General features: G+C 37.1%; 2 protein-coding genes and 2 pseudogenes across 5 annotated transcripts; 1 reads left to right on the top strand and 3 right to left on the bottom strand.

Moving 5' to 3' along the window:
* Nucleotides 1-32: 32 nt before the first annotated feature.
* On the bottom strand, nucleotides 33-3,068 carry LOC111293620 (small ribosomal subunit protein bS1c-like). The gene is made up of 7 exons (XM_022886438.2): nucleotides 2,554-3,068; nucleotides 1,909-2,184; nucleotides 1,674-1,754; nucleotides 1,115-1,396; nucleotides 921-1,031; nucleotides 654-740; nucleotides 33-549 (listed from the first exon to the last, which is right to left on the bottom strand). The coding sequence occupies exons 1-7, from the start codon at nucleotides 2,839-2,841 to the stop codon at nucleotides 445-447; spliced, it is 1,230 nt and encodes a 409-aa protein (XP_022742173.1). The 5' UTR covers nucleotides 2,842-3,068; the 3' UTR covers nucleotides 33-444.
* A 712-nt stretch (nucleotides 3,069-3,780) lies between these two features.
* LOC111298603 (dihydrolipoyl dehydrogenase 1, mitochondrial pseudogene) lies at nucleotides 3,781-5,255 on the bottom strand (annotated as a pseudogene).
* A 1,493-nt stretch (nucleotides 5,256-6,748) lies between these two features.
* Nucleotides 6,749-11,116, bottom strand: LOC111293629 (YTH domain-containing protein ECT4-like). 4 transcript variants are annotated; one of them, XM_022886478.2, is made up of 9 exons: nucleotides 10,936-11,116; nucleotides 10,226-10,274; nucleotides 10,056-10,119; nucleotides 9,738-9,882; nucleotides 9,582-9,655; nucleotides 9,001-9,453; nucleotides 8,327-8,875; nucleotides 7,981-8,193; nucleotides 6,749-7,774 (listed from the first exon to the last, which is right to left on the bottom strand). In XM_022886478.2, exons 4-9 carry the CDS (start codon nucleotides 9,820-9,822, stop codon nucleotides 7,148-7,150), a joined length of 2,001 nt encoding a protein of 666 aa, XP_022742213.1. In that variant the 5' UTR covers nucleotides 9,823-9,882; nucleotides 10,056-10,119; nucleotides 10,226-10,274; nucleotides 10,936-11,116; the 3' UTR covers nucleotides 6,749-7,147. The 4 variants fall into 4 exon arrangements, with proteins under 4 accessions (XP_022742213.1, XP_022742204.1, XP_022742197.1 ...); XM_022886469.2 differs by lacking the exon at nucleotides 10,226-10,274 and having other exon boundaries at nucleotides 10,056-10,192; XM_022886462.2 differs by lacking the exon at nucleotides 10,226-10,274.
* The window catches only part of LOC111298311 (cytochrome P450 83B1-like), a 64,619-nt pseudogene continuing 63,016 nt past the window's right edge, over nucleotides 10,547-12,149 (top strand).

Genomic DNA, 12,149 nt, shown 5'->3' with positions numbered 1-12,149 from the left:
AGGAAAATTTTGCCTCAGAAAGAGAGAATGTATTTATACGTACAATCCTTGGTCAGGATGCTAAATCACCTTTTATTTATTTATTTTGGGTATTAAAAGACGAAATTGGAGGCCCAGATCCTTGCTTTTTACACTTAGAAATTGATATCCTCCGGCGAAACCAGCAATCTACGGCCTACTTCCTTCCACTTGCTCTCTAGTTTTTACCCCCACTTTCTACTCTCGTATTACAGAATATTGTTTTTTATCAAGCAGCTCGGGCTTTACCCTCGTTACTAGAATTACATGGACCAGTGATCTGGTGGTCAAAGGAAAATTTTTTTTTTTTTTTTAAATCCGAATTGGTGAAAGACTCGAAGCTAAATTGCGCAGCGAAAGTGAGGTGAGGCATTGTTTTCTCATTTGGCTGTACTAAAGCAATTGGACCAATTTTACAAAAAAGAATTAAGAATCTTCAGCTTCGGGAACATCACTCAAGTCGAAACCTTCTGCTGGTAAGTCTGATGTAAGGGGACCCAATATCCCATCAGAGCTCAGAGTAAAGCCACTCTGCAAGATTTATCACAAAGGGAACGCTCAATTTAACCAGATAGCAAATAATCTAACCCCATCCTTTCTACAAGGAGCAAACTACGTAGCAACTAAGATTTTACCTCAGGCTGGAATCTAAGCATGTCCGCACGAGCCATAGCTTCTGCTTGAGCAATTCTCTGCCTGAATGTCTGAGCCATCTCTTCAGCCTGTTAGAAAAAATAAAAGGAAAAGCCATAATCAACGGTTGTTATACTGAGATGATTCAAAGCATCAGAGAAAAATGCATGGTAAATGCAATACATAACAACAAAGTAAGGTCGACATCCAACATGAATTAATTTACAATGCTATAGCAAAAGAGGATTGAGAAGATTATTGGAGACTACCTTCTCGAAAACAAGAGTTGGATTACGAATCATGTCACCAGGGGTAGGTTCTAATTTCTTTGTAGAAAGACTTACTCTGCCTCTTTCTCGGTCATGGCTCAGTATCATGACCTACATCATTTGACATGGTCTCTAAAATACATTTCTAAGAAGCATAAATTCTTGCTAAGAATAAACTTGATAACATAAGTCACCTTCAGAGTGTCACCAGGCTGGAGAACTGTACCAATATCTGAAACACGATCATGACTGATCTGACTGACATGAAGAAGGCCATTAATTCCACCAATATCAATGAATGCACCAAATGGTTTCAGGCTCTGAACAGTTCCAAGAACAACTGATCCAATTCCTAGCTGTGCCTGGCTGTCAGCCATGGCCTTGCGGTTACTGAGGAGAAGCCTGGACTGTTCCTCATCAACCTCAACAAATTTCAAAGGAAGATCCTTACCTAAAAGCTCTTCTGCAGTGGATTTCTGATAAGGCATGAAAGAATAAATTACTAAGGATAATTTGAATTTCCATGTACAACCATACAGAGCTAGTTGGACAAAATGCAATTCATGAGAAACTGGATTACTTGTTACTCCTAAGTTATGATGAACAATTCATAAAACTACTGACATAAGAAAATCAGATTTTGAATACGGAATAGTGGGTAACATACAACAGCAAAACATGGATCTCAAAGGGAATTTAGTGCAAGTAAAACACAGGGTGTCAAAAATATGCAGTTGGGATCACAGAACTAACTGATGATATCTGTGAGAAAGGAACAAATCCCCGAAGGCCCTCCACTAATGCCACTACTCCACCCTTGTTTGCACCAACAACCTACATGCATGTATCAGTTAGTCAAAGAGCACTGAGTGAGAATACATGAATAAGTATAAAATTCAAGGGGAATCCCTAGACAAAAGATACGATTTGCCGTATAAGAGTTTCAACATTATCACAAAAGCAGATACAATTGGCATAGAATACACACCTTTCCCTTGACAACAATATCCTCAGCTTGAAGCTGCCTGCATCGTTCCCAGGCAAGCTCATATTGGATGGCCCTTAAGCTCAAGATTAAGCTATTATCAGCCTCATTTTCACCAATAATAACAAATTCCTCCCTTATACCAGGAACTATACCTGCTTCTTCCACATGTTTAATTTTGTAAATGCTGGCCTCTTGGACTGGTAGATATGCTGAAGATTTTGCAGTAATGTCAACCATTGCCCCATAGGCATCCGTAAAGAAAACTGTTCCTTTTGCCTGAAAATATATACATTTTTCCATTGGCATTATAAAACATCATGCACAACACAAGTTAAAGTTAAATTGCTCTTCATCACAGCCAAAATCAGCAAGAATGAGAAAAACAAGAGAAAAAAAGGCTTTAAAATATAAAACTATATAAACTCAAAATCCAACCAAACCCACCCCCAATCAAAATTTCGACATAATTCACATAAAATACCTCATCTGAGTTCATCCACTAACAAAATCTCAATCTTAACTATTTTGAACTATCAGAACCAAGTTCACATAATCCGCTAATAATTCCTATTCCAAAGCTATAAATTTTGAAACATTGAATCAAATAGAAGAACCAAACGAAAAGAAGAAAAAGCAAAATCAAACCGTGGTTCCAAGCTCAGAATCAAAGTCATTTTTTTCAAGAGCAGTCTGAAAATCCTCAAGAGTGAATGAAACGCCTTCCATAGGAGCAGTACGACAGCGTTCGTAGGCTTCCTCGAACATCTTCTTGAGTTCACGCCTGTCTTTGGTCTGTTTATTTGAGACAGCAACAGCTGAAACTATGGGAGAAGCAAAAGCACCCACCTTTTGTGTTCGCTTTCGTTTTTCCGGAAAGCGAGAAGAGGGTGGTTGACATCTTAGGCCTGTGAATTGTTGAGCCAAAGAGGCCATTGTTTTTCTTTTATCGTTTCCGTTTCTGTGTTCTTTCTGGTGGATGAAATAATAAAAGTGAGATAAGGTAAAGAGAGAAGGAAGAGTGAGGCCTTGGTGCACAAGCACCCGAGTTCGAGCCCCCTCCAGATTTTGTGTGTAGACAATATGTAAGTTCAAAATATTTGTAGAAAATTTTAATAAATCTATAAATCTAATTAAATTGGCGGTTTGAGTACCCACTCCTCCTCTTAAACTTATCTTGACCAAAAATAAATAGATAAATAAAAAGCAAGAGTGGTTGAGTTTGCGAACGTAAAATCAACGGTGCAAAACTAATTAATCGACCCTTACTCCTTCCCTACTTGTTTCAATCTAAAAATGAAAAGCAATTGGATTGGTAGTGATTGGCTGATTGCACATCTGACATCACAAATATGGAATGGTAAAAAATTTAGACTCAATTCCATCCCAAATCCGCCCAAGTCAACCTAAGTAACAATTAAAGAATTCCAATATGGCTAGCCCGCTTTTGTGTTCCTAAAATTATAATCGAGGGATGGGATTATCCGGCTATTATTTCTAATCCAAAGATATTATCCGGGAATCAAATGTTATTATTAATTATTAAAATGAAATGTAAGCATTTGGCAAATTTGTCTTTTAAAATATTTTGTCATTGATGATTGTTCACACTTAGATGGTTCTCTAAAATCGTTTCCATCGTATCCTGCCTCCCTATAAACAGCAGCTTTTCACCTTTCACACATTAACAAATTATGTATTGACACCAACAAAATATTAGCTCAACATGCCCCTTCAAGGTATGGGAAACTGCATTGTATGTATAACAAGGAATCACCAGAGCGTGTTGTTATTAATTGCACATCAATGATCAAACAGAAGACTGAACATGCAGTGTTATTACGCCATTTAGACAATAGAGAAGGATGAATAAATCTCTATTCAAGCATGCCATCTGCTTCAAGTAAGGGCAAACAACAAAGTGAACAGTTGTACTAAGTCATCTTGAAAATTCTCAAACAAATATAAAAAAGAATAACACAGTAAAATCTACATTTCTAGATATGAATTGGCTTGTCATAGGTGGCCATTGCAGCTTCCTTCAATGCCTCACTCATTGTGGGATGTGCATGGCACACGCGTGCAATGTCCTCAGTTGATGCATCATAATTAATGGCAAGAACTGCTTCATGGATGAGCTCTCCAGCATTGGGTGCCATGATATGGACTTCCAGAATTTTGTCTGACTCCTTTTCAGCCAGTATCTTGACTATTCCTTCAGCATCATCAATAGCCTCGGCTCGGCTATTTGCCAAGAAAGGGAACTTCCCAACACCGTAATCAACACCAAGTGCCTTAACCCGCTCTTCAGTCTTCCCAACGGATGCAACCTCGGGATGAGTGTAGACAACTCCAGGGACCTTGTCATAATTAACATGGCCCTGTTTACCAGCTATAAACTCTACACAAGCAACACCATCCTCTTCTGCTTTGTGGGCTAACAAAGGCCCTGGAATTACATCTCCAATGGCATAAACACCTGGTACATTTGTAACAAATCTTTCATCGACTAAAATTCGTCCTGCCTTATCAGTTTCCACTCTTGTCTTGTCCAAGCCAAGTCCAGCTGTGAATGGAACCCTACCAGCAGAGACCAGAACAACACCAGCTTCAAGTGTGGTCTGCTCTCCACTAGCAGCTGGTTCAACTGTCAACTTCACACCATTTCCTATAGTATCAACTCCAACTACCTCAGTTTTGAGCATGAATTTCATCTTTTGCTTCTCAAGTGCACGTTGGAATTGCTTGCGGACTTCTGCATCCATTGTTGGAACAATATCTGGGGCAAACTCAACAACAGTAATCTCTGAGCCCAGTCGGCCTCAGACAGAATCCATCTCAAGCCCAATGTAGCCTACCCAATGACTATGAGTCTCTTAGGGACTTCGAACAAAGCTAGAGCACCAATTGATGACACAATTCTCTTCTCATCAATGGTGATACCAGGTAAAGATTTGACATCAGAAACAGTGGCAATTATGATATTCTTGCCTTTTACAACAGTGCTCCCACCTTCAAGAGTATCTACGGAAACCTCAGAGGGAGAAATGAACATACCATAGCCTTCGACATAGTTTACCTTGTTATTCTTGAATAGACCTTCAAAACCACGGGTAAGATTAGAAACAGCTTTGTCTTTTTGGGCCATCATGGCGGGCAAATCAACCTCAACAGAAGAAAATTTCACACCATGGGCAGCAAATGAATGCTTAGCTTCATGGCACATGTGGGAGGAATGAAGAACTGCCTGAATGTAATAAAGCAACATTAGAAAGATAAAACTCTAATGTGATATTTAGCCTTTAGGAACTAGGAAGGCAACTAATATAGTTCATCCGAAGACTGAAAGATCAAAGCATATCATATAGTAATCAAGTGGGTATTTTCAACACTGATTAATTGAAGAGAATTGGAAAAGATTATATTCTTTTAAAAATAAAGATAAAAAAAAGAAATCATCTTTTTTTCTTTTCATTTTGTTTAAAAAAATATATGCCCAAAAAGATACAACTAGCAAATGCCATTTTCGACGTTACAAATAGAATAGTCAATCACAGTTTTTTAAAGGGCATTCAGAACAGAAACGGAGACAACCACTTCAATAGCAGGATCAGTTTTATAACCATTTTCTCCATATAATTCAAGACCTTCACAACATTAAAACAAAAGAAAACAAGAAAAACAAAGAAACCCATACACCCATCTCCAAATCTTTCTAAATATTTATAATCAAAGTCGATTCAGCACCCATAAGTTTTTTTTTAAATGAAACCGTAGCGCATACCTCAGAAGGTATACAGATGACTTAGATGCTGACCATGACTTAGATGCTGCTCTTCCCAGTACAATAAAAGACACGAGGAATACTAGAATATTTGGAACCTGGATTTTTGGAGTTTGGTACAGATGAAATACCAATCTGATCCGTTGGTTATGATCAGACTTTTTCCTTTGATTTTCCAACTAAGATGCCCGAAAACGTTAATGGGCTCATCGGACCCAAAGAACTCGTACATTTTCTTTATTTCTTGTATCAATTTATACATTTTTTAATTTATATACCAAAAATATAATTAACTCTTAAAAATAATTACACCTCCAGACCAGACGCCCATAACATGATTAAAAAAAATGCCTCTGATATTCTACAAGACTGCTGGCTGCTTTTTCTAAACTCAGCCAAAAACAGATTGCAATGTTTTCTCCCAGTAGGAGTAACGGTAAATAAACAAGAAATAATTGTTGTTTACATTCAATTGCATTCTAACAAGCTCTTCAATCTATTCCTCGCCTCCTCAGAGAGGTTGGACAGGACAAGACTCAACATGAGCGGGGGAGGAAAAGCAGGTAACATATACATTGAGGTTATCTGATGAATTCAGGCAAGATGCTCCATTGACTAATTCTCTGGAACATTCTTCCGGGTCATCTTGCTGCCTTTGACAGCAAACTGGCTTGACATTGCATCCCAAATGCCATCACAACCAATGATCAAAAACTCATCATCCTGTGTTAACACAGTCTGTCTAACATCTGGCTTTGCCATCAGAGGTGACTGAGTGAGTCTTGCTTCTTCCTCGTTAGAATTAGAGAGTTTGATGATATATCATTAGTCATTAGACGTAAACGACATCGCATCATCTAGTGCATCTTTACGGAGTATTTCTAAATTATACCCACTTCTTCCACTTCTTTACTCTCACAAATTAAGGAACAATTTTGCCCTTTCCAATCACAATGCAATATATATGGCAACCTCTGTTAGAACCATGATCCAATAAAGCTCCCAAAATCAAGTAAGAATTCTGAATCAAAAACCAAACCAAAAGAGTAGGCATTCAAATAGAGAAACACTGGTAATATGGTGTATATTGCAAAACAAATGCGAATTCTTTGCATCAATATTGAAATGCAAAATAAAATTTTAGAGTATTCCCGCAATTTCATAAACGAAATTGAAAGCAATCCTCCCCCCCCCCCGCAAAAAAAAAAAAAAAACAACAAAAAACTAAAACACTCTGTCAGTTTAAAGTATCCATGGGTTGGAAACCAGCTTGGGTAAGTAAAGATGGGGGGGGGGGGGGGGGGGGGGGAGTTAAAAACAGCAAAAGCTGACCTGAACAAGTATTTACACTAACAATTCTGTAACAATGAGTACCATGATACACTCAGGTTTACAACAGTCAAGACTGCATCATAACAACCAGGTTTGAGTATGTTCCAGCCGACAGATAAGCCCCAGTTAATCATAAGCCTCAGTACCATTAGTGGTACACCTTTTAGCAGAAACACCTCCTTCCCCAAGCTGCAGGATCTTGGGATTAAGAGGAATAGTACCAACTGTTAGAAAACCAGAAGATTCAGCAAAACCATTGACTTTCAGAGGCATTGATCCTACTGTTACCACCTCAACAGCAGTAGCATTCATAGCACCAACTGTAGCATCCGCAGAAGGTTTAGACTCATCCTGCTTTGTATTTATAGTGAGCAAGCCAATCTTTAAAGTAGCTGCAGCATTGTTAGCAATTTGCTCTAAATTTTCATCCATTGTTCTTGCATTAGTTATATCAGAATCTGCAGACACCTGCTGACTAGATGAAGGAACAGTTCTCTTCAACATGTCAGGATCACTTTGCTTGGCAGTTTTCTCCTTGTCATTCAGAAGTAGCTCAACATGGTTTAGCTTATTGACAGGATCCAATGCAGGTGCTAGGACAGGGCTGTCAAATCTTTTAATTAGTAGCCTGGCTTTCTCTTCTTGCATGATTCTTTGACGATTTTCATAGTACATAAAGTCATCAAGTAAAGAGGTCTTCATTGTATGATTTTTGAATACTTTCAGCACCTCCATACCTTGCTTGTACATTATCTGCACTTGGGCAAACATTTTATAAGAAACAAAACAACAACATGAAGGTCTTATCAAGACCATAATCCTGGAGTAAGCAAATCAAAATTCACCAACCTTGATTGCCATGTCAAGACTCAGGAGAAATAAACTTAAAAGAATAGTAAACTAGTTTCTATGTTCATAGTTTGCCTTCAATTAGAAGAAAGCTAAATTTCTGAACATACCTCTTGTGTATCCCTGCTATTAGTCACTGGCTTGTTTTCATTGTTCTCTAATATGATGTGTCTAAAGTGGCTATTTGGAACATCTTTAATGATGTGCCATTTGACAGGGAAGCTTCCGCTCCACTTGTCTTGCTGCCAAAAATCCATATCCTTCTGGAAGTCAACTGGGCCAATCATCTCCGCAACACCACAGAATTGTCCACTGGCATTAACCTGTGTGGACAAAGTACCACATTGAAGTAGTTAATGAATATCAGAAAATTGCAAGCCACTTATATTTAACAAAAATCTATAATGACATAAGTCAATATAAGTCCAGTAATATCCAAACAGGTATAGAACTCACAGAAAAGAACAGGAAGATCGGACAGCCGCTAGGTTTCCCCACACCTTTTTTCTGTGCACCTTCAAAAGCACTCTCCAGTTTCTTGTTCCCATGTGGTGTAGATGACCAAACATTGTATTTGATGCTCTTGTGTACATCATCCTCGCTATATGATTTTATTACAAAAAACTTTGCATCAACATAGTCAGTTGGAAAATCATCCTTGTTATATTGGTCAGTATAGATAATGACGTTTCCTTCAGCATCATCACTATTTCCAGCTTTAGTTGTGTAGGCTTTAACCATGAGTTGGTTTTTTAATCTGTTGGTTCTAGGACCTCGATTCTGTTCACCCAATGTATCTGGGAATCCATGCACATCACTCAAAACCCTGCCAACATGGATCTTGGATTGAAGATTATCCAGTGCACCAAGTCCAGGAGCACTTGATCCATAGTCAGGGAAGGCATTACCAACAGGAAGATCCATTTTTAATTGAAAACGATGAAATGAAAGTTTCCCACCAGGAATGTTGCCAATGGGCTGAATGGACCCAGAAGCAATTCTACCCTACAAAAATAATTACTTGATAAGAACCTTCAAATGCGGTACTTGGTAAGAAGCCACAGCATTTCATCAAAATTCAAGAAAGTCCAATTCAATGTAAGTTTAAATTAGAACCTAAGTAAATGCACCTGATGAACACGTGCTGTAGCTGGACCAGAACTATCAAGAAAGTTTCCATGGACTGCAGAATGCTTACTTTGTCCATCCAATACCCTGTTCATGGAATCTGTCTGATTTGGAGCAGACTTTGAAGTGTTTCTAGGAAACACTACAGATGCTGAAGCAAGACCATGTTTAACTCCTCTTCCATCAGGTCTATTAGCAATTGAAGCATGAGTATCAAACAAAGATTCTGTTGAACTATTTCGAATGCGATCAGGTTGAATAACAAAAGGAACATAAGCAGTTGGAGATATGGGGTTTTGATAAGGGGGAACAGTGTAATATTGTGGTGCCCCTACAAATGGGCTGTCACCCATCACAGCACCAGGAATGTAAGGATTGTATGGGTTGTATGGAGACTGTGCATATCCATAGCTAGGTGTGTAACATACATAAGGCAAAGTTTCAGTTTGGGCACCCTGAAGAAGAGAAAGCAGGCCTTAAGCAAAATTTGAAATGATAAATCACTAAGAAGCAACTTGTCTTGAATGCATGTCTGACTATTCAAATGTATCTATTATAGAGTTAGAAAGATTAGTTTACCCACCACATATTGGACATCTGGACCATCCGCACTAAAAATATTTTGGTGGTCCTCCCATTCAACGGGTGATTCAAAACCTGTCCAAATACAATAAACAGGATACACTTGAGATTCTATAAGTACCACCCATGTACATCACACTGAAGGAATTTAAATTACCAGTACAGTTATATCCATAGTTGGTGGCAGTAGGGTAGTACATTCCCTGATCAATAACAAACTCAGGCGCTCCTTCCTGGTACATAGCTTATACTTGTTCAAGAAGTGGACTTTTCCTATGTGGTTTTAGCCAAGAAACTTGAATCTGAAACTCAATACACCAAATGTCATTGATAATACACATCTACAGGAATACAAGAATAATAACAAGACGCACAAGAATACATAAGAGAAGCCCAAGCAAACCATCAAACAAGATTTTTTTTAACTGATTAAAATACCCAATAGCAACTGTCTTGAATTACTAAGAAAATTTACCAGGATTGTTTCTGCATTTGGATGTTCAGAAATACTATACATATCCACTTGAAGAATGCCACCCCTGTAAAAGTAGACAGCATAAATTTTATGCATCCACTACTGCTTCGGCAAAGCTCACCAAGGATTTCATTTTACTAGTCAAACAAGAGAAAGTAAAAATGGGCAACCTATTATTGATTGATGAATCTCCAGTAAAACCTTTTTTTCCTGGTCATACTTAAAATGGGAGGAAAAAAACCATACATAAGTGAGTAGCACATAACAAGCACCAGTCACTTAATTAAAAGAGCCAAGTAAAAGAGATAATAAAATAATCCAAGGGGAACCCTATAAGAAAATCACATGGTCAAGAAAGAGGCTTCTATTTTGGTTGGTCAAACCAACACCCGTAGAAAACCCCTGGGTTAGGAAAAAAATAAAAAAGGGCAAAAAAGAAAGCATTTCAGGTATAGAAAACACTAAAGAAAAACAAACACGAAAAGGCAGCGATGGCATACACGGAAGCATATTCCATTCAGCTACTAGATTTGGAAGCAGAGAGGGAAAAAGAAAAGAGGGGAAAAGCCTTGTAAGTTAGCAACTCTTAGAAATCCCCAAAAAAACAATTTAAATTATGATATTAGTTGAAGCAATTTCAAGAAACAAAGGTACAACACTCAAAATACCCCACGCATCCATCAAAAGCAACTCAATAAAACAATAATAAGCTCAACAAAACACCACAAAACCAGCTCCAGATCAATCTTTAAATGAATAATCTCAAGTTTTCAGGTGTCCAGCTATTGTAAAAAGGGGTAAAGATCACTCAAAGCAAACCAGCTTCAGAGGTAAAAGTAAAACTGGCTATAAACAGGGGGGTTTGAAGAGAGAATTGTACCGGAAAAATCAAAGAATCAAGCCATGGTTGACCTGGATAGTTGCTCCGAAAACTCCCCCAACTTGTAGACAGGAAAAGAGGTTTTCTGCAACATTTTCTACGAAGAGAAACCCTAGACCTGTAAAATAAAAATGAGTAACAAAACTAAAAGAAAAAAAAAAGGGTTGGTAACAGGAGAGTTGAAAAGGGCCGTTGGCGTGGTTTAAATTAAAACAGAAAACCAGAGAATGGATTGACGATAATGGTCCCGATTGGTTTCGTTAATATCGGGACTGCCACTCCCTTAAACGTCGTAATTTGACGTTTCAATTTTTAAAACTAACGCGGACGTTGTCGCGTCACGGAGTGCTTCGGCGTTTTGCGATGACAGGCCAATCATGAATCAGGTTATGTGTTTCTAAAATCTGTTTGTCAAAAAGCAATATTTAAGCTAGTAATGAAGTTATTGGGTTTTTTTTCTTTGGTTTCTAATTCCTTAGCAAGTAAGTCTAAGCATTGACTTAAGTAGTTAGTAATTCTAACATTTTTTTTCATAAATGCCAAATCACTTAATATTAGTTAACACACTGCATTACGAATTTTGGATTGAATCCAAAGGCTTATGTTATTTAAGTAAATGAATATGCCAAATCGTTTTCGATAATATCGAATTAATAGCTCATTGATGGAAAGTAATTGTACTGTATTTGAACGGAAGGTTTTTACAAAAGCAGATGAATATTCAACATTGAATAGGAATGGTTCAATATTTTTTTATGAGGTCATTTAGTAATATCATTTTTATGTCTTGTCTCATCACTTGTTAATTTTTTATTACAATTTTATAATTGTTCGATTATATTAAAATTATTTATAAAAAATCATTACTTATAATATAGGTTTCATATAATTCTTTTTTTTTTTTTTTTATAAATCATACATTATTTTAACATCATAATTGATTAATTATAATGCTATAATTATAAGTAATATATTCTCTTTCAATAGATATCAATGGATGACAACTGGAAAATTGTTATTCAAATTGGCATCAAATATGTACCTGATGCTTATTTTTGTAGCATTGTTTTTGTTGTGTACCAATTTAAAATTTATCATAACTAGAAGTACATCTATGCATTGTTGCGGTTTTATTAATGATGTATTTAATAAATTAATTAGTATAGTTTTATTTATAATTTTAAAAAAAATATAATTATTAATGAAAATTTATC

This window comes from Durio zibethinus, chromosome 16, assembly GCF_047325235.1.
Source record: "Durio zibethinus cultivar Kanyao isolate XHJ-2024 chromosome 16, ASM4732523v1, whole genome shotgun sequence".
NCBI lineage: Eukaryota > Viridiplantae > Streptophyta > Magnoliopsida > Malvales > Malvaceae > Durio > Durio zibethinus.
This window is presented reverse-complemented; position numbering and strand designations above follow the sequence as displayed.

Bases quoted from the DNA above. Each gene is read 5' to 3' on its own strand.
- LOC111293620 (XM_022886438.2), bottom strand. From the start codon at position 2,841: ATGGCCTCTTTGGCTCAACAATTCACAGGCCTAAGATGTCAACCACCC. The intron at 1,755-1,908 runs GTGTGTATTCTA...ACATGCATGTAG, and splicing joins ATATTGTTGTCAAGGGAAAG to GTTGTTGGTGCAAACAAGGG. The intron at 550-653 runs GTAAAATCTTAG...TAAATCTTGCAG, and splicing joins TGCTTAGATTCCAGCCTGAG to AGTGGCTTTACTCTGAGCTC.
- LOC111293629 (XM_022886478.2), bottom strand. From the start codon at position 9,822: ATGTACCAGGAAGGAGCGCCTGAGTTTGTTATTGATCAGGGAATGTAC. The intron at 9,454-9,581 runs GTGGGTAAACTA...TCTCTTCTTCAG, and splicing joins GTCCAGATGTCCAATATGTG to GGTGCCCAAACTGAAACTTT. The intron at 8,194-8,326 runs GTGAGTTCTATA...TTGTCCACACAG, and splicing joins CGATCTTCCTGTTCTTTTCT to GTTAATGCCAGTGGACAATT.